This window comes from Octopus bimaculoides, chromosome 9 (genome assembly GCF_046866305.1).
Source record: "Octopus bimaculoides isolate indiv1 chromosome 9, ASM4686630v1, whole genome shotgun sequence".
NCBI lineage: Eukaryota > Metazoa > Mollusca > Cephalopoda > Octopoda > Octopodidae > Octopus > Octopus bimaculoides.
Window position 1 is genome coordinate 40,516,648 of NC_142936.1, and position 22,500 is coordinate 40,539,147.

Sequence of the window (22,500 nt, forward strand, 5' to 3'; positions counted from 1 at the left end):
ATCAGTGTTAGTGGTATCATGCACAGTACAAAGATCAGTGGGGATAGGCAGTCCTCTTGGAAATTGCCTCTCCTAATTTCTACTATCCCTAAACTTCTTCCATATGCTGTCAGTTCCATCCTTCATTTCACCATACTTTTTCCAAGCAATCACTCAACATTCAATGCAATACCAAATAGGTTCATACATTCCATAATCCAAGAATGTGGGATCATATTCTATGCCTTACGATAATCGATCCATAACATGGCTAAGTTACTTTTCCTCCTCTTGCAGTCTCTAAGTACAGTTTTGTCTACCAGGTTTTGATCCTTGGTACCTCTGCACTTACGCTTGCAACCCTTCTGCACATGTGGCAGGACACCATTTTTTTCCAGATCACCATGCATTTACTCTGTGACTATTCCAGTCAATAATTTCCACATAAGTGGCAAGCAGGATATTGGCTTGTAATTGTCTACTGTATAACCTTTTTCAATGTTTTTCAATCACAGTACTGTCCTACCCAGTGTCAACTACTCTGGTGTTACTTGGTCAGCATTTAACAAGGTATTGAGTTGCATAGCTATTCGTGCATGACATTCAACAAATCTTTTGATCCAGTAACGTTGAAATGTATCTGGTCCAGGGACCTTTCGATTGCCCATTTTTATGCTGATTTCCTTCACTTCCCTAACTGAAATGACTATTTTTGCCTGTTTTGGACAGACTACTGTTTGTTTCAGTTCTTGCAACTATTCAGCATCCTTCTTGTACTCCTTGTCTTTGTTCTAGATGTCACTCCAAAACCTTTGACTTTAAATGTTATCTGGTATCAACTTTTCATCTGCACACTCTCCATTTATTTCTTTGTAGAATCTCTTCTGATCTACTTTGAATAACCTATTCTGCTGGTATCATTTCATTCTTACCATCTTTGATTTCTTTACAATGAAGCACTGTTTCAGTTCCTCCATTACCACTTTCAGGCCCTTTCTTTCAATATCATACTTCCTGTTTTATGATTCAGTGCGACCATGAAATAGAGAATAGGAAACCAGACATAGTGTTAATTGAGAAAGAAAGCAAATGATGCTGGATCATAGATATAGCATGCCCAGTTAACAACAAGGTATGCGATAAGGAAGAAAGAAAAGTTGATAGATATAACAGGTTAGCTTGGGAGGTTAAACAGTTGTGGTTGCTGAAAAAGGTGGTAGCAGTACAAATAATTGTCGGAGCCCTGGGAATTGTGAGTAAAATTCTTGAGAAGTACATAGAACAAATAGGGGCTGCAATAAGGGTGGAGCACTTGCAGAAAATCGCACTGCATGGTACCGCTCAAATACTCTGGATGGTGCCTGAAAAATAAGGGGTGTTACCTTAGTTCATTAGTAGTGAACAGCTGACACTGTAGTACATCTCCAGCATTAGAAGCTGTGCAAAGACAATATAATAATAATAATAATAATAATAATAATAATAATAATAATAATAATAATAATAATAATAATAATAATAATATTGTTCATCCATTGTTGTTGATGACCAAAGACATCACATGAGAGAAGATGGGTCACAGTGCATCTGGCTGTGGCCAATCAGGCCAATGCATGCCTGCAAGTTTCTGCCACAAGTTAGGCACTGGTGATCTGCTGGGAATAAAGGCAAGGAGTCTGTTAAAGTTACCAGCCTTGATTTAAAGATGGCTACTACCTATTATCATGGTACTTTGCAAAAGGATGTCATAGAAGTGGTCCTTATATTTGTCTGTGAGTCCTGACAGTGGCAATACATGTAAAGAACAGTGTTGCTGTCATGTTGCATGTGACTTGTGTTGTGGTATGCTATTTCTGCATGTGCATTTGGTATAGAGTTAATTCTTATCATTAACAATTAAATGTCGTCATTTCTATGAACAACAAAGGAAAGATGTTTACACTATTAAGATATATGAGATTTATATGGATTTGGTATAACAGCAGTCGCTGTCATGTCTTTCTTTGAATTAGCTGGTTCGGATGTATTGCAGTCACCACAACCACCATCGTTGTCATCATCACTGTCATCGTTGACCACTGTCTTGGTGCCACAGACACGACTCTGGTTTGCTTTCTGGTTCTCTGCTCCTTTTTGCTATCTGCTGGTTAGTAGCTAAAATGCTCTAAATATACAACCAATGTTCTTCATAGAAAAAATACACTAAAAATTTAATCCTGTTTCACCAGAAGTTTAAGTGGTTGGTGTTTTGATGACGTCAGCAATATTTGAACAAATTACATTTCAGTTACCTAGTTTGTTTGTTTTTTTGCATTGGATACAGTGATCTAAGTTTGATTTCTAAGTTTTTCTGTGACTGTCAGATATTCCTGCTATACCAGTCTTAATTTCAATTATTCTATCACATACTATGATTATCACAATTACATTATTTCTCCATCTCTGTTCCTGCAATATAACCAACTTTGCTAACCTTTGTGTAGTTATGCCTGGTGTATAAATGTTATAAGTTCATAGCCACCAGTTTAATAATGTAAAAAAAAAAAACACAATCATCATCACCACCACCGATATCATCATCATTATTGTGATGGTGATCATCATCATTGTTATGAGGCACATAAAACCAGCATCATCAGTATGGTTACTACCATCTTTTCCATCATCATCACCACCACTACCATTATCATCGTCATCATCATCACCACCACCACCACATCATCATTCGCATTATATTATCATCATATCATCATCATCATCATCATCATATTATTATTATTATTATTGTTCAGTAGTTTTATTTTTATAACGTGTTTTCACTTCACTACCGAGCGCAGCTCTGTGTGCCTTGGGTATGTGCTGTGGTTTGCTGTGGTGCTCTTATGGTTACTGTATTGAAAGTGTTTTGTGTAGGATGTGTGCAGTGCCCAGTAGTGCAATTTTCTGTATGTTATATATATTTGTAAGTCCTGGTGTTTTTGTTGTGTATTTGTCTGAATATTTTTTTATTATACCTAAGGCACCTACTATGATAGGAATTGTTTCTGTTTTTAGATTCCACATTTGAGTTACCTCTATTTCCAGGTCTTTGTATTTTGAAAGTTTATTCCATTTCATTTAGAGAAACGTTGTCATCTGCTGGTATTGATACATCAATTAGAAAGCATTTTTTTTCTTTTATTATTATTATTATTATTATTAATATTATTATTATTATTATTATTATTATTATTATTATTATTATTATTATTATTATATCATCACCATCCTCATCACAATCACCACAAACCACTGACACCATCATCGATACCATAACCATCATCAACAAACAGCAGGACAAGGTTTCAAACTCTCATTCAATTTTGAGGCCAGTAGTCACCTGATTTAGCCACCATCTTGTCTGCAACATAAAAGAAAACAAAGTTAAAATAAAAGACAAAAGAAAAAATAACCAAGAAAAATGCAAGTGTTTTCAGTGATTCCTTCAGTTAATTGGTTAAACAATAATATGTTCATTCTTCTATTCAAGCTTACTTCAATATTTCTTCAGAATTTTACAGTGTTTCATTGATTCGTTAATTTAGTATTTAATATTTTTCTTTTCCACTGAACAACCATTAACATCAAAGGAATTCATCAAACATAAGACACGAGTAAATCTTTTTGAGGACATCGAATGTTTCTGTAGGATGGCAAACTGTTGTCATCACCACCATCACCACCACCATCACCACCACTACCACCACATCTTTTTCTCCTCCTCCATCCCCTGCTGTCATCATTGTCATCCTTGTGTTCCTACGCTTGTGTCTGTAAGAGGTTACTTTTCTTGTGATGCACTTGGCAGACAAGAAGTGCATTTGAGAGATATATATAAACAAACATATTTGGAGAAGGAAGGAGAAAGAGAGAAGTAGAGAAGGATATATATATATATATATATATATATATATATATATATATATATATATATATATACAGGAAGGAAAATTTAAACAAAGAACATGAAATATGTATTTAGAACAAAAGAATTAATGTCTTTTTTAATTAATTACTCTTACATAGTTTGAATGGTTGTCTTTCATGGAACTCTGAGTGGCTGAGGAGTGAATCTTTGATATGTAAATATCAATAAACCTACTACACACATTGTGTACCATTTTTTCATATGTATTTCTAAACAAATACTCTAACACACACACATGCATGCATGCACGCGCGCACACACACACACACACACACACACACACACACACACACACACACACACACACACACACACACAACGATTTTACATCTGCTGTTTCTTGAGTTCAGCAGTTTTGCCATCTTCTCATCACTCATCAAGTCTTTTGTTCAGAGCACTCAAGAAAAGACAAAAAAGTTGTCCATCTTTCTGTGCTGCCAGTCATTGCTACCTCTCTTCTTGGACCATTTGTTACTGACATTCATCACTCACTCTTAGTTTTGTCTGTTATTATCCACTACTTTCTCACCCAAACATTCTCCAACTCCCTTCAGCCACTTATTCTGATTCTGTTTTTTTCATTTCTCTCTCTCTCTCTCTCTCTCTCTCTCTCTCTCTCTCTCTCTCTCGTTTGTCTTCTCTGTCATGCCCAGAGCAAATGAACGTATCTTACAGTAGGAAGGGCTCTTTACTGTTACTGGGTACAGAGCAACCCCATTCATGCTAATGCCATGATAAAATGAACCCAGTACACTTTTCAAGGTGGTTGGTGAATGATTAGAGACAGTGTAAGGTTGAAAAGTACCTTTAATTTTGTTGAGTACTTGTGAACATCTCTAGTGTTGGTACCATGATCAAATGCACTCATTATGCTCTGCAAAAGGGTTGCTGATAGAATGAGCATTCAGTCATAGAAATCAAGCCAAAAATGAATCTTATGGGTGAGATTTGGAATTCTGATTTGACTCGGAGGGCATGGAGATACCTGTTGTATTGTTGTATAACCTGCTAGAAATACCAGCCAAATTTCTCTTGAAACATAGTTTTCCTTCTTAAAAAAAAAAGGAGACTTATTAGATAGTATAATCCTGAATCACTGTCTCAAAATAAGATGAGATGCTCATGACTGGACTAATTTGATCATAAAATTGGCTGATCAAAACTGACCTTGGGCTAAACAGCAACAATTTATTGGCATTATATTTAATCAAAAGAAATCAGTATCATTGTTTGTAAGCTCAGGATATATATTTTGCCATTAAAGGCTGTTGGTTAATAGATTTTTAAGTAGGTTTCACTGAAACACTTAACTGTGAATAACTATTTACAATAGCTATTGTGAATAAGTATTGGAAAATGGCAATTATGACTAGCTATTGTGCATTGGTTTTGTTATTTCGAAGCAAATATATTACTTTGTAGAGATGTGTATGTAAGCAGAAAATATGGTAAACATAAGATAATTAGGTTGAAATTATTCCCAAGATTTTTCAATCATATTCTAATCAAATAAAGGTTTAGCAATGGAATGCATGCATGCTGTGATGGTTTTTGTCATTGAATTGAACTGAATTCACCACTGAGAATAGTTGAAAGGCAGCAGAATTATGTTCCTGGGTAATGTTAATTTGTGGTAGATTTGCTTCTTCATATGTATCTATGTATCATTGGTTCCCCCCAACATTCCTTATCCACCCTTCATTACATCCACTCCTCAATCCTACCCTATTTCTACAGATGTTACTTACTCTTCTCTACCTTTCTTACTTATCTGCCCTCAGCAGCTGCTCTTCACGATATCCACCTACCTCATCCATTTCCAGTCTCTAACCATCTCTCACTCCCCCATATACTCTTACAAACTCTATTCACCTGCACTCACTGTTCTCTTGTTCCTACTCATTTTTACTCTCCTGTTATCTTGAGGCACCTCACACCTCATCACTATTTTTATCTCTTTCTGGCTCCACCCTCATCACTCCCAACTTCCCTTCAGTAATGTGAGAAGCCATGAGGCTACTTTACAGCAAGAAAGTAGCCTCAGTAAAGACTACTGACCACATCACTCTAAACATTGTTTGCTGCTACTGTAGGAACAGCAACAGACTATGACACTCTTTTGAGAAATGCTTGTTGCTATGTATCAGGCTTCAGATTGAACCAGCAAAATGAAGAAACGAATTGATCCAACAGTGAGCTATGCCATGCATAAATTAATTTTGTTATTGTAATGAAAAAAAAAGCAAGAAAACTCTCAAACTATTCAGTTCATGCTTTGATAGGTCTTGCTTCAATAGAACAGCAGCAAGACATTGCTTCTGTCTTTTACCATGTGGAATATAGTGAAGACAGTATTACATAACCTTAAACCACTCTTGTTGGATATAAGAGCTTTAGAACCACAGACCATTGCAGCTTCAGCAGTTACTACAAGCTACACATCTTTTGATTAATTATAAGGATTTTAATTCTCCATAATTGACTGGCTTTTGCAATCAGTTACATTTTGATAAAGTAGTCCAAGTTTACTCAGCAATAGAAAGGCACATATTTTGTCAGATGTAACACTTCCAAGTTGTAGCCATTATGATTTCAGTACTTATTGCAAGCTACATAATTGTAAACAAATCACTATGCTTGGTCAAAAACAGAACCCATAAAAATTTTATTAAATCCTACAAAGGTCCAGCAAATTTCTTTGAATAAAAGTCATGTTCTTTTCAAAATATGCTCCAAATGGCATACGTTGCACAGACACTTGCAAATGCCACGCAAAATTGTCAATTACTTGAACACATTCCTCTTTGGGGATTTCCCTGATTTCTGCTGTGATCGCTGCCTTCAGTTCACCAATCGTTTGAGTGTTGTTCTAGTAAACATTATCCTTGAGATACCCCCGCAGATAAAAATCTGGAAGGGTTCAAGTCTGGTGAATGTGGTGCCCACTCAATGTCACACTTCCTGCTGATCAGTCTCTCCTGAAATCACTCTCTCAGCCAGACTAGAGAGTTATTTGATGTGTGGGTGGTGGCCCTGTCTTGCTGGAACCACTGTTCATCTTGATATAACCCTCTGCGTCATTTTATTCAAACAGTTTTATTCAAAGATTCGTGGGTTCTGTTTTTTGGGGGGGTCACCCTGTACCACTGGAATCAACAACTTTGCAGTTATAAAGTATGCATTCTTGAATAGAAGTCAGTACCACAGGAAACAACAAGTCTCTTTTCTTTTCAATTGGTCTAAAGTACTAGGTATGTTGAACTTGCAAGTACACTTTTGTGAGCATGATTACATTTTGATTACATCCCTGGAAGATGCAAAAGTGAGCAAACATGTGGTTTTGTATTTATGGCTGGAAATAATGAAACCATGTGGCTTCCTTCTCTCCCCTGTGAGGTTAACACTTTTTTTTATCTGCTATCACTTTCAATACCCTAACATATCTACTCCACTACCCCTGTGCTTCTTCTATATTTCACTCCATCATTTGCCACACTCACCTCTATTTGCCACACTTAACTCTGTCCTGCCCACTCACCCAGTCCAGACCTCTGTATCACCTCACTTATTCTCACCACCCCCAGTGTCCCAACTCTTCACCATCATCTCTCTCACTATTGTTCTCTTAATTTCACTCTCTAACTCATTTGATCTCTTTATCTTACTCTCTAACTCACCCTTCTTTCCATCTGGGGTACCCATGTATCTACTCTACAGCAAGGTACCTATCCCTGTCCCTCTATATCTTTGATCTCTCATCAAATGGCACAAAACCACTACCACCTTCAATACCACTCCCACCTCCCAGCTGAAGAGGTCATTGTCTTGCAAGGTACTTGGTAACCCTGTTGGTGTTAGTACCACATAAAATGCACTGATGCTAGTGTCACATAAAGTGCACTGGTGCTGGTACCTCATGAGAAACACCTAGTACACACTGTAAAGTGGTTGGCATTAGGAAGGGCATCCAGCTATAGAAACTATGCCAAAATAGACAATGGAGCCTGCAGCAGCTCCTGTCAGTCTGTCCAATCCATGCCACCATGGTAAAACAGACATTAAATGATGATGATGATGATGATGATGATTTCAACTACCAGTCTATCGTTTCTGCTTCTCATCATATGCTGTTTATGTTACGATTACATCATGGGTATTTATATACACATGCACATATTATCATTTTGTTTGCTTGTTTGAAATTTTGTTGAATAAAAACAATAAAATAAGACATGAAAGATAAGAATAAGACAAGGGTAATTGTAAACACATGTCATTACCAACCTCCACAAAAATGCAGACCTCCTTAACTCTTTCACAGTTTCTTAACACATTGCTCTTTCTAAATAACTATGAGCTTTATTATTTTATTCTTTTACTGGTTTTAGTTATTTTTTTAAATATTTTACTTAGAAGGGAAGGCAGTGCCCATGACACTTTGAGGTGAAAATAGTGGGAGGAAGGTAGGAGTGTGTACTCAAACCAGAGACCTAACCCTAATGCTTGCAACTGAGTGGGATCTGCTAAAACAGGGGTTTTCAAACTGTGGTCCGCGGACCACAGGGGGTCTGCAAGGACAAGACAGGGGGTCCGTAGACAGCAAATACTTTTTATGGGCAATTTGATTTTATATATGTTTTTTAAATCAAAATCTTTTAATTGACAATAAACCCATTTGTTAAATACTGTTAAATAAATAAATGCAAAAATATATGTTATTTTAAGCAAATATTTATGTATAAATTTCATAAGCGTTTATAAGGGGGTCTCTAAGGTAAAGCCTGAAATATAAAGGGGTCCGCAAGTCAAAAAGTTTGAAAACCCCTGTGCTAAAAGACACTCCAAGACCAGGTAGTGGTGATAATAAACATCTACCAACCTGGAATGGAGCTATGCTGAGAAATATTTTCACAAGTGTTGTCAATTGAATTGACTCCATTACTTATGCTGTCTTTGTAATTAGTTTCTGGTCAACCTTGGCTGAGCTGACCTATGGTCCAAGACAGTCTAGCCATGACCATCTCTGTTTATATATCCAAAAGTATATAAAAAGCATTGGTGTGGATGCTGGTGCCATGTAAACACCACTGGTGCTGGTGCTACTTAAACATTGGTGATGGTGTCACATAAAAAGCACCCAGTACACTCTCTGGGGTGGTTGCCATTAGGAAGGGCATACAGCCTTAGAAACCAAACCAAAACAGACTATGGAACCTGCTGTGGCACCTGACTTTACCAGTTCCCATCAAGCTGTCCAACCCATGCCAGCATGAAAAACGGACATTAAATGATGTTGATGATGAGATAATCAAACTTGTTTTGAACGTTATCTTTTACTTTTTTGACTCACTAGTCTGTGGCCATGCTGCGGCAATGCCATGAACTTTTAGTTGAATGAATCAACCCCAGTACTTTGTTTTTTTTTAAGAAGTGGTACTTATTCTATCAGTCTCTTTTGCTGAACTGCTAAGTTATGGGGACACAAACACCCCAACACCGGTTGTCCTGTGATGATGGGGGGACAAACACAAACAAAGACACACACATAGATTTATATACATGTATATACATACGATGGGCTTTTCTTTCAATTTCCGTCTACCAAATCCACTCACAAGGCTTTGGTTGGCCCAAGGCTATAGTAGAAGACACTTGTCCAAGGTGCCACACAGTGGGACTGAACCTGGAACCATGTGGTTGGGAAGCAAGCTTCTTACCACAAAACCATGCCTACTGTAAACTGTGAAATTTTACTGTTACTTCTAGCAAACTCAGTCACTCCACTACTTATTTTATAGACTGATCCGTAGTTTCTCAAACTGAAAGAAATGAACAGGCGGTGAGCTGGCAGAAACGTTAGCAAGCCGGGCGAAATGCTTAGTGGTATTTCATCTGCCGCTACGTTCTGAGTTCAAATTCCGCCGAGGTCGACTTTGCCTTTCATCCTTTCAGGGTCGATAAATTAAGTACCAGTTACGCACTGGGATCGATATAATCGACTTAATCCCTTTGTCTGTCCTTGTTTGTCCCCTCTATGTTTAGCCCCTTGTGGGCAATAAAGAAATAAGAAATGAACAGGAATGTGGGTCTTGAAATGGTTTCGAACTGAAGAACTTGAATTTTCTGCTTCATCCTCATTACACAAAGCATTTTGTCTGATGCTTACATGATGATGCTGCAGTCCACTTATCTATTGTTTATTTTCATTCTTTTCAACTTTGAAAAATTCCTTAACAATTGATGCCACTTTGTACAACAGGGTGGTAAGCGTGCCAATTTCCATCAGAGCATCAAGCTGTTCCAGAAGGCACATTCCATTGCAACTGCCAAGTATGTAGATAACAACTCTTCTTCAACTTCAATATTACTTTCTCTGTACTGTTTTTGTTAATTAAGTGGCTTATCAGTTAAGTAGGTTGGTAGTAGTAGTAGTAGTAGTAGTAGTAGTAGTAGTAGTAGTAGTAGTAATAGTAGTAGTAATAGTAGTAGTAGTAGTAGTAGTAGTAGTAGTAGTCCTAATAGTAGTAGTCATAGTTGTAATAGTAGTCGTCGTAGTAGTAGTAGTGATTGTGATGGTGGTGGTGGTAGTAGTAATAGTGACTGTGTGGTGGTAGTAGTGGTGGTGGTTGAGGTGGTAGTGGTAGGAGTAGTAATGGCAATGGTGATAGTTGTAGTAGTAGTACTAGTGTGGTGGTAGTAGTAGTAGTGATAAAAGATGGTAGTAGAAGTTGCAATAGTAATAGTAGTAGAAGCTCTAGCAGTTGTTGGTGTTGTGGCCATAATAATAGTGGTATTGGTGGTGGTAGTAATAGTAATAGTAGTGGTGTTAGTAGTTGGGGTGGTGGTAGTGGTAATAGTAGTATTTGTAGTTGTGGTGGTGGTAGTACTACTACTACTAGTAGTAATAGTAGTCGTAGTAGTAGTTGTAATAGTAGTCGTAGTAGTAGTTGTAATAATAGTCGTAGTAGTTGTAGTAGTAGTTGTAGTAGTGGGTGGTAGTAGCAGTTGAAATAGTAATAGTACTAGAAGCTGTAACAGTGGTAGTTGTGGTGGCAGTAATAGTAATGGTAGTGATCATGATAGCAGCAGCAGCAGTAGTTGTAGTAGTAGTAGTAGTAGTAGTTTTGGTGGTAATAGTATTTGTAGTGGTGTTGGTAGTAGTGATAGTAGTAACTGTGGGGATAAGCGTGGTGATGATGGTGATAGTAGTAGTAGTATTTGGTGGAGGTGAAATCATAGTTGTGGTGTTTTGGTAGTGGTGTTCATGCCGTGGTTGCAGATGATAGTGTGATAGTAATCATGACAGTAGTGAAATAGTGGTAGTAATAGTGGTAGTGATGGTGTTAGTGGTGGAATAGTGGTTGACATCATGGTAGTGTTTGTTGTTATCAGTGTGGGAGGGATTTGAGCGAGATTTGGCTACTTTTCTAGCAGGTTTCTCAACCACATAAAGATCTTTCTAGTTGTCTCATTGGTGAAGTTGTTGTTGTTTGGTAATGGTTTTCGTTGTAGTACTGTTATGTACTTTTTCTACCTCTGCTTTCATCTTTCTTTTACTCACTCTTATACTACTTGTGCTATCTTTCCTTTCTATAATGCATTCCTTTCCATACCACATTTGCTCTGTTCACAAAATTGATAAATGGCCTGACAGGTGTTGCAATCACCTCAACAAGCTTAGATTTCATTCTTTCCAAAACTGTCAAGGGAGCTACATTATTTTAACTCTTTTACTCTTTTACTTGTCTCAGTCATTTGATTGTGGCCATGCTGGAGCACTGCCTTTATTTGATCAAATCCACCCCAAATCGACTTACTCTTTGTAAGCCTAGTATTCGGTCTCTTTTGCTGAACTGCTAGGTTACGGGGATGTAAACACACCAACATTGCTTGTCAAGCGATGGTGGGAGGACAAACATAGACACACAGACATATACATATACATATACATATATATATATATATATATATATATATATATAGTAGCTGTGTGGTAAATAGCTTGCTTACCATGGTTCTGGGTTCAGTCCCACTGTGTGGCACCTAGGACTAGTGTCTTCTACTATAGCCTTGGGCCGACCAAAGCCTTGTGAGTGGATTTGGTAGACAGAAACTGAAAGAAGCCTGTCGTATATATATATATATATATATATATATATATATATATATATATATGTATGTATGTGTATATGTTTGTGTGTCTGTGTTTGCCCCCCCCCCCCCCAACATCGCTTGACAACCGATGCTGGTGTATTTATGTCCCCGTAACTTTGCGGTTCGACAAAAAAGACTGCTAGAATAAGTACTAAGCTTACAAAGAATGTCCTGGGGTCGATTTGCTTGACTAAAGGTGGTGCTCCAGCATGGCCGTAGTCAAATGACTGAAACAAGTAAAAGAGTAAAAGAGAGAGAGTACATGATGGGCTTCTTTCAGTTTCCGTCTACCAAATCCACTCACAAGGCTTTGGTTGCCCTGTAGCTATAGTAGAAGACATTTGCCCAAGGTGCCACACAGTGGGATGGAACTCGGAACCATGTGGTTGGGAAGCAAGCTTCTTACCACACAGCCACTCAGTCCAAATGGTACCAATATCAAATTTACAAGTCTTCAAAGGCTTGGCCCCTGAGTCATATGTCCCTTTCTAAAATTGAGCTCATGCCGCAAAACAACATTGCAACAGTACTTTTATCTCACCTTCACTTGTCCTGCTTTATTCAAAATTATTTTGAATGAAATCAAGGAAGAAAAAGACCCCTTCATATTCAAATGGTACCCAGATTAATTCCTTCAAGAAATGCCATGCAAACCACTCATATCAATATATATCTCAGCAAACAAGAACTCACGGCTCAAGTTGGTGATGACATCCTAAATCAGGACTTAAGAGGCTACTCCCTGGGCTTATAATGGCCCGGACCTAGTTATCTATATTCTTCTTTCATGTATTCCTCATCTTTCCCTGTTAAGTACTCATCTATTTCTATCTTGATCTTTCTGTTATGTACTCTTCTACTCCTATCTCTATCTTTCTCTTCTATACCTCTCCATTTGTGCCTGAATACATAGAAGAAGAATCTGGTGGTAAAAGTAAAATAGTATTGAAGAGAAAGATGAAGGCAGAAATGGAAAGGTATAGAAGAGAAAGGTGGGGTATGAACAGAAGAGAAACATAATTCTAAATCATGAGACTGGCTAGCTTCTTTGTGCTGTACAGAGAAAGTGAAAGTTGGTGGTGCAGCATGCCATTGAGATTGCTTAGAATTTATGAATTTTAAATGTCAGGCTCTCATCCTTTTATCTATGTGAGATACTGAAGTACTTCTATCATCATATTGTTGTTACAAGCATGCTGATGGCCTGTAGTCTTTTGATATTGAATGGCATGTATCTGTCATCCATCCATCTCTCCATTCACTGACTGTCCAACTGATCAACTGATTGGAGATTAGTTAGCTGGTTGGTATCCTGAAGTTGGTGTTGCAAATGATCTGGTCATTTGCATCTTCTGTCTTATCAACTCTCTTTCTGTTAGACTCTAACTTCTACGAAGCATTATGTTTACAGCAATGAGTCAGGATACTTTCACTCAAGCACTATCAACACCTTCACTGTGTCTATGAACTTAAATGTACTGTCTGAAAGTTATGGTTGTTTATTTTGCAGAAACCACTTTTAACAACATTTTTAGATCAATTTTCATAATTTTTTTTTATCATCCATAGTACAAAGGAAGTGATTATAGTGATGTGTCTTACAGAGTTATGGCTTCTGACTAATATAATTCATCACTGGATTGAAATGTACTTAGTCTCCATTTTTCTCAGAATTTTTGTTTTCACAGATAACTTTATGAAGTAACCATACTGCATAATTTATTTACTGCTGAGATAAATCTGGTGATTGTGAAATTTCTTGAATCTACATAAGATCTATTTATCTACATAAGACCATTGGCAACTCTCATAAAAATAATACAAATTATTCATCACTACTGCTGGTGCCATGTGAAAAATACCCAGTATACTCTGTATTATGGTTGCATTAGGGAGGGCTACCAGGTGAAGAAACTGTGCCAAAGCAAACTTTGGTTGGACAGTTTGGCAGAGCCTTCCAAACTCATCAGATTTGATCAAACTTACCACCCTATACCAGCACAGAAATCAGACATTAAATGATGATGATGATGATGATGATGTATATCTCTCAATCTATCTGTCTGTTTGTCTCTGTCTCTGCCTCTGTCTGTCTGTCTGTCTGCCTGTCTCTGTCTTTCTCTCTCTCCTTCTTTCTCTCTCCCCTACTCTCTCTCTCTCTTTCTCTCTCTCCTTCTTTCTCTCTCCCATACTCTCTTTCTCTTTCTCTCTCTCCTTCTTTCTCTTTCTTCTACTATTTCTCTCTCTCTCTCTCTCTCTCTCTCTCTCTCTCTCTCTATATATATATATATATATATATATATATATATATATATATATATAATATTAAAGGAAATAGAGAAATACAATTGACATATTAAAAATTTATTCATACATTATAATATAATATAATCAAACTATAAAAAGATATACTATAATATAATATGACAAATAATTAAAACAAATGTATATCCTACAATTGATTATGCTCTTGATGATAGAACAGAGCCTTTTTGTGCCTATGAGGCCTAGGATAATTTTAAAAGATCACAGAGAAAAGTTCTTTTCTAACTCTAAAGTTAAATTAATTTGCCCAGGCTGATCTGACCTGGGTAGATTAAGTAAAATTATTCTACATAAGTATATACCTACACTTGAAAAAAAATAAAACTTGAACTTTGGTCTAATACCCAAGAAGCTATTTTTTGTTTGATAGAATAGATTATAAAAATAGAAATAAATTTATACAGATAGATATTAAAAATTATTATTTTCGTTAATCCTATTGTACTTAATAATGCTCTTTTATTTGCTAGAAAAAAATTCTAATCTTAGTTTTAAAGAAATTAGATCAATTTTGGAAGCTCAAAAATCTATTATTTTATTTGATGATAAGTACTGGGCTAGGAAAAATACCACTTAATTTGTTTGACATTACTATGAGATCAGCTGATTCTGCCTAAGTTACTAGTCTTGTAGGTATATACATTCTATCTCATTTTAGTCATTAATTTCCAGATATTAAAGACGGACTGTATAGAGATGATACACTGTTTTTGATTAATAGTCTATCAAATAGGAAATTAGATTTGTATAAGAAAAAATTGCATAGTCTTTTTTAAAGATTTGATTTATCTGTTGAAAATGAACATGATTCTGTTAATAGGTTAGATGATAATCTGAATCTTGTTACTAGCCAATATGACCCATATCATAAACCAACCAATAATTTGAAATATATTAACTTTAACAGTAATCATCCTAAAGTAATTGCATAAACTTTAGGTAATAATATTTTGAGGCATGTTTCATATTTATTTTCTAATGAGGAAATCTTTAACAATAATATCCTTACGTTGCCCTTAAAAAAGTGGGATATGTGCATAGGATTGAATAAAAAAATAAAAATGAGGACTATAAAAAATATTATTATAATAATAGCAAATTGGTAGATAATGGAATGTGTGGATCTAACAGTAGAGATGTGCGTAATAAAATCAAAATTAGTAAATCTCGTAAAAATTTAGATAGTAATAAAGTTGACAAGGTAATTAATGAATTAACTATTACAGAATCTAAAGATAACCTAAGTAAGGGTGGAACGAAATATAGTGTAAATGTTTGTTCTAAAATCATTACCAGCAATGTAGATACATTAAACCTGTATTATGATAATAATAGTGATGTTAATTATAGTAAGAATAATACTACTAATAATAGTAACAGCATGAATAAGAAAAAGTGTAGTAATTACGATATTTTGTATGAAAATAGGCTTAAGTTAAAGACTAAAAAGTATACCCCATATGCAGGTTTTGATACACTTAATATCGTTAATTCTATAAATGAAAATATTATTTGGTTTATTATTCCTTATGCAAGTCAAATAAAAGCTAATTTGGTTAAGCTTTTTTTACAGGTCTATATCTAAACATTTTAATAAAGAAAATAAATACAATAAAATAATTAATAATAAAAAGATCAGAATTGGCTTTTCAGTATCTAAAAATTTATTTAGAATTATCTCTTCAATTAATAACAAAAAATTAGACATTTTTCATAATAACAGAAATAATAATAATTCTATTACTGATAATTATATCGCTAGAACTTGTGATTGTAGATTTAAGGATAAATGTTATTTCAGCAATTTTTGTATTCAAAATAACCTTGTGTATAGATGGAGAGTTGAATCTGAAGGGAAAAATTATTTCTACATTGGGTCAGCAGAAAATTTTTATTAAAAAACGAATTGCAAACCATGAATATTCTTCCAGGAACAGGGATAGGTTGAACAGTACCAGTTTAAGTAACTTTATATGGAAGTTAAAGGATAGTATGAAATTGTACAATATTAAATGGCTAATACTTAGTCATGCTAGATCGTATAAAATTGCTGATAATAGATGTAATCTAGGTGGGGATGAAATATATCAAATGTTAACACTAAAAAAGAAACTTCTTAATGACAGACAGGAATGTGTTTTAAGTGTATTATTTCAAGGGTTATATTAAATAAAAATTTATTTATTTATTTATTGTGAATATATTTATATATATGTGTACATAGCTATATGTATGTATATCTGTGTCTATGTAGGTATATACAAAATACAAAATTTACCACTTTTATGAAGAGAGATAAATTCTATCGTATGTTGAAAGAAATTATGTAAGAGCTTGTAGGTAAACAACTTTCTTTGTTTTCTGGTTTGAAGCATAGACAAATAAGTCTTGCAAACTACCAACCCTGGAGCAACCAACATAAAGTTGGCCATGAGAAAAGCAAGGCTCAGTTAAGTGCAAGCCAGTAGATTTCAAAGTCTGACCTTGAGCTTTATTGATAGACATGGCAAAGCCAAGTTGCAGTGTGAATTGTGTTCATTTGAACTCAAATGGCAAGTTTGTTGGTTTGATTGGAATTCTTCTTCAGAGGCACATCCAGTGATGATGGTAGCTTCTATCACATTAAGTGATAATGTCTTCACAATCAACCTTGTCCCATTGCATAATTTAGGAGGATCTAAATTTCTTAGAAGTATTATTAGGCCTCCTACCTTCAGAAAAAGTTTACGTGGAAGAGTTCCAGGTGGCTCAAGAGAATTAAGGAACTTTGTTGTGTAATGGACAGCTTGATTTTCATCAGGGACTGAATGAATTGATTTGTACTCCTTAAAGACTGTTGGAATCTTATTCATTAATTCATGGTTAATCCTTGCTACTATCTCATTTTTTTTTTAGCAAGAATTGCCCTTTCACTCAACCATTTATGTGAATTATAATTATTACTTAAATCTGGAAATACCCTGTCCTTCAATTCAGCTGGGGAATTTACCATGATAGCAATATGAGCCAAATTGATATCACCATTCCCATCAAATGGTACTTTCCCATTTTCTAATTGGAGGAGTCAGGTTGAAAGCTGTTCAGCACATTGGTCCCCATGTAATAAAGCTCACATATTAGTATTGAAGGAAAATTTCTGTACTTTATTCCATAGGTATGAAGACTTAATGCATGCTTTTATTTCATTAGATCTTGTTTGTCTTGGAATGACTGGTAATGTCTGCCTGAAGTCTCCTGATAAAACTAATGTAACTCCTCCCATAGATTTATTGTTGCCTCTTATGTTTTGTATGGTCTTATCAAGAGCTTCCATTGCACCTCTATGTGACATTATGCATTCATCCCAAATGATCAGGTGGCATTGGCACAACACTTTTGCTGAACCTGAACCTTTGCTTACATTACAAATTGAACTATCATTTGTGACCAGGTTTAGCAGTAATTTAAAGCAGAATGAGCTGTTTGTCTTCCTGGGAGAAGGGTGGCAGCAATGCTACATGATGCTACAGCAATTCCAATTCTTTTTTATTGCCTTACCTTGGAGAGAAGTAATGTTGTTACAAATGTTTTACCTGTGCCACCAGGAGCATCAAGAAAGAAAATAAGTCTGCTTTTTTCTCTGACTGATAAAATAATTTTATTATATGCACAACATTGTCCTGGAAGAAGTTTAGATTCATGTTAATTCACAAATGCAGCCAACTCTGTGATGTCATAACTTGTCTCTCTTGTTATGTCTCTTGAAGTTAAATCACTATATCTATGTATATGTATATATGTGTGTGTGTGTATGTTTGTGTGTGTGTATGAATGTATGTGAAAGTATGTGTGTATGTATGTATGTGTATGTATATATATATATATATATATATATATATATATATATATACATATATATGTATATATGTGTATATATATATATATATATATATATATATATATATATATATATGTATATATATATATATATATATATATATATATATATATATATATATATATAATCAAAATAAGCAACATGGATTTTAAAGATGACTGCAGTATGCACGTTTCATGCTACTCCATTTATTTAAGTAATGCGAGCATTACATTAAATGCAATATGTAGAGCAATCTTCAGCTGCACAAAAATGTAGAAAATTACAGTAGAATAGACATATTATAATTGTGGCAACATTTAAAATCCAAGTGGGAAGAAGAATACATAAAAATCCATCTTGACATAACCAAGGCTAGCATGCTAGTAATTAGTTTTAGGTAGATTTCTAACTGTCTCTGATTTTATTGTCTCTTATCTAGTGGTTATAATATATGGGACAATCACTTCTAAGGAAAGGGAAGGTGTAAACATTATACATGGATATGGTTATAAAGGTTTCTCTGGTCAGAGTGGCAACACTATTTTAGGTTGGGTTTTTTTTACTGCTATCATAATGTTGGGGAATTAAACCTTATGCATTTAGGTCAACAGGGCTTTTTCTTTAGTCTGAATAAAGCATCAGTATTGTTTTACATATACTAAGTATGGGAAATTTATAGATATCAATATTAGCTTAATTAATATGTTAATAATAAAAAGTATGTTAATAATAAAAATGCAATTTGTTTATACAAAAACCCTGAAGTAGTGTCAATTTTGAATTCAAAAGCTATAGATAAGGTGTGAAGTTTAAGAATATATATATTGGACTCAGAAAACTATTTTGAATTATTTTAAAAATTATTTTAAAATTTAAGCTAATATATATAATACTATTTGAAAGACACATAAGAGATAAACTTTATTTTTATAATGTAAAGAATTAATATAGGATTTATATAGTTTATAATAATGGGTTTATCAAGGTTTAAGGAACTAAGAAAAAAAAAAGAATGGTAGGAATTAACAAGGACATTCAATATAGAAACATGATAATTGATTACTAGTTTAATTATACTATTTTATATAGTCAAGAACTTGTTTTAAGACTAACATGGGCTAATTACAGAATATTAATGGAATAAGGATTAGATTTATTTAAGTTAAAATATAGAATAAACATGACACTACAAGCCCTGAAATAATGTAATAATAAGGATCCTTTTAGAGTCAAGCATTGAATAAAATAAAATTTAAAATTTTGGGAACTAATTAAAAACATTAAGAACTTAAAAAACTTCCTATTCTTATAAGCTACATAGGGTTAAGATACATATTAAGAACTAACAGCAGTAGCAGAAGTAGTGTGAAAAAATACCTTTCATGGAATAAAGTTGAAATCTTAGTTATCACAAGAAGACTGTATGTTAAGGTGAGAGATCAGAAATATATGTTATAAAGATTCAATTTCCAATTTAAAATATGTGCTAATTAGTAGCTACTAAAAATAAAGCTTATCTTTTATGTGTCTTTCAAATAGTATTATATATATTAGCTTAAATTTTAAAATAATTTCTAAAATAATTCAAAATAGTTTTCTGAGTCCAATATATATAATATTCTTAAACTTCACACCTTATCTATAGCTTTTGAATTCAAAATTGACTCTACTTCAGGGTTTTTGTATAAACTAATGACATTTTTATTATTAACATACTTTTTATTATTAACATATTAATTAAGCTAATATTGATATCTATAAATTTCCCATACTTAGTATATGTAAAACAATACTGATGCTTTATTCAGACTAAAGAAAAAGCCCTGTTGACCTAAATGCATGAGGTTTAATTCCCCAACATTATGATAGCAGTAAAAAAAAAACCAACCTAAAATAGTGTTGCCACTCTGACCAGAGAAACCTTTATAACCATATCCATGTATAATGTTTACACCTTCCCTTTCCTTAGAAGTGATTGTCCCATATATTATAACCACTAGATAAGAGACAATAAAATCAGAGACAGTTAGAAATCTACCTAGAATTAATTACTAGCCTGCTAGCCTTGGCTATGTCAAGATGGATTTTTATGTATTCTTCTTCCCACATGGATTTTAAATGTTGCCACAATTACAATATGTCTATTATACTGCAATTTTCTACATTTTTGTGCAGCTGAAGATTGCTCTACATATTGCATTTAATGTAATGCTCGCATTACTTAAATAAATGGAGTAGCATGAAACGTGCATACTGCAGTCATCTTTAAAATCCGTGTTGCTTATTTTAAATTTTTGATCACCTTGCATTTGGAATAGTTTTTGGATAATACCATACTATATTCTGGTGCCTAAACATAAGTACCATATTTAATTTTGAATCTAGATCTAGATCTTATATATATATATATATATATATATATATATATATATATATATATATATGTATGTATACATATATATATATATATATATATATATATATATATATATATATATATATATATATATATATATATATATATATGTATATATATATATATATATATATATATATATATATATATATATATATATATATATATATATATATGTCCAACCCATACTAGCATGGAAAGCGGACGTTAAACGATGGACAATATATATATATATGTGTGTATATATATATATATATATATATATATATATATATATATATATATATATATATATATATATATATATATATATATATATATATATATATATATATATACATATATATATATATGTATGTATATATATATATATAAAATAAAGTAAAGTTGTGGAATACCGTACGAGTGGAAATATATATGAAAGAAGGTTTGAAAATGCACTTATTTTTTTAAAATATTTATTTACTTAACCGGTTTCACTTTTTTAGAAAAAGATTATCAAAAGTCTTTGAGAATAATAAAAATGTTAAAAAACAGTTCGAGTATTAAAATGCATATGTACATTCTTTGATGATAAAATATATTTAAAGTATAAAGCTTTGTATGAACTTTGTATTGTTACATACTGATTATCACACATTCTCTGATATTAAAATGAAAATGTTAAAAACAGTGTATGAAAATACACATATGGAAAAATATATATACATATACATATTCTTATACATATTCTTTGACAATCGAATAAAGTTGAGGATGAACTGACCTGGCTTTTTTCTCTTGTGTATATTGAGGGAATGTTTTACTGTCTTAAGAGACAGTATGACTGGCTAGCTGGGGTGGGAGGGAAGAAGAGTTAAAAAGGTTTTTTAATTTTATTTTTGGTTGGTCTGTGACAGTCTGTCATGGTTCACTAGTTTTTGGGACTGGTTTTGTGCACATCTCTATGTGTGTGTGTATATATGCGTGTTTGTGTCCGTGTGTGTGTGTGTGTGCCGTTTTTATTGGTCCCAGAGTTTATTGTGGAATGTGTATATGAGTGTGTGTTTGACTGTTTTTTGTGTCGGTGGGGATGTTAGGTGTGTGTACGTGAGAGTGTGCGTATATCTCTTTGTCTGAGTATGTATGTGTTGTTTTGATTGTCCTTGTGGTGTGTGTGTGTGTGTGTGTGTGAGAGCAACCGTATGTATGTGTGAGGGTGTGTGCGTATGTGTGTGTATGTATGTGTGCATCTGTGTGTGTGCGTGGGAGTGTTTTGTGTGAGTGTGGGAGTGTGTGTGTGTCTCTCTGTCTGAGTGGGTGTGTTGTTTTAAATATCCTTGTGGTGTGTGTGTATGTGTAAGCAAACGTATGTGTGTGACGGTTCATATGTATGTGTATGTCTATGTCTGTATGCGTGCGTGCGTGTGTGGCATGTGTATATGAGTATGTGTGTTTTATCTATGGTAAGATGGTGTGTGTATGTGTGTGCACGTTTGTGTGAGTGTGTATGTGTGTGATTAATATTTGTTAGGGTGTTGTGTGTGTGCATGTGTGTGTATGTTTATATGTGTTTGTTTGTGTGTGTGCTTGAGTGCGTTTGTGAGTGCGCGTGTATGTGTGTTTTTTGTGTCGGTTAGAGGTGTGTACGTGAGAGTGTGCGTATATCTATTTTTCTGAGTATGTATGTGTTGTGTGTGTGTGTGTGTGTGTTTGTATGTATCTATATGTGACAGTTTATTTTTGGCATTCCTGAGCCAGATTCTTGAAAAATTTTGCATCCCATGACCAAAACTCGATCCTCAATTTTGATCAGTGCTT

General features: G+C 34.2%; 1 protein-coding gene across 4 annotated transcripts in view; it reads left to right on the plus strand.

Moving 5' to 3' along the window:
- Window positions 1–22,500, plus strand: part of LOC106874122 (tetratricopeptide repeat protein 23) — a 185,094-nt gene that overhangs the window by 69,680 nt on the left and 92,914 nt on the right. For all 4 annotated transcript variants that reach the window (XM_014921734.3, XM_014921733.3, XM_014921732.3 and 1 more), the window contains exon 8: window positions 10,194–10,276. In XM_014921734.3, coding sequence (XP_014777220.1) covers window positions 10,194–10,276 — 83 coding nt within the window. The remainder of the gene's footprint in view (window positions 1–10,193; window positions 10,277–22,500) is intronic.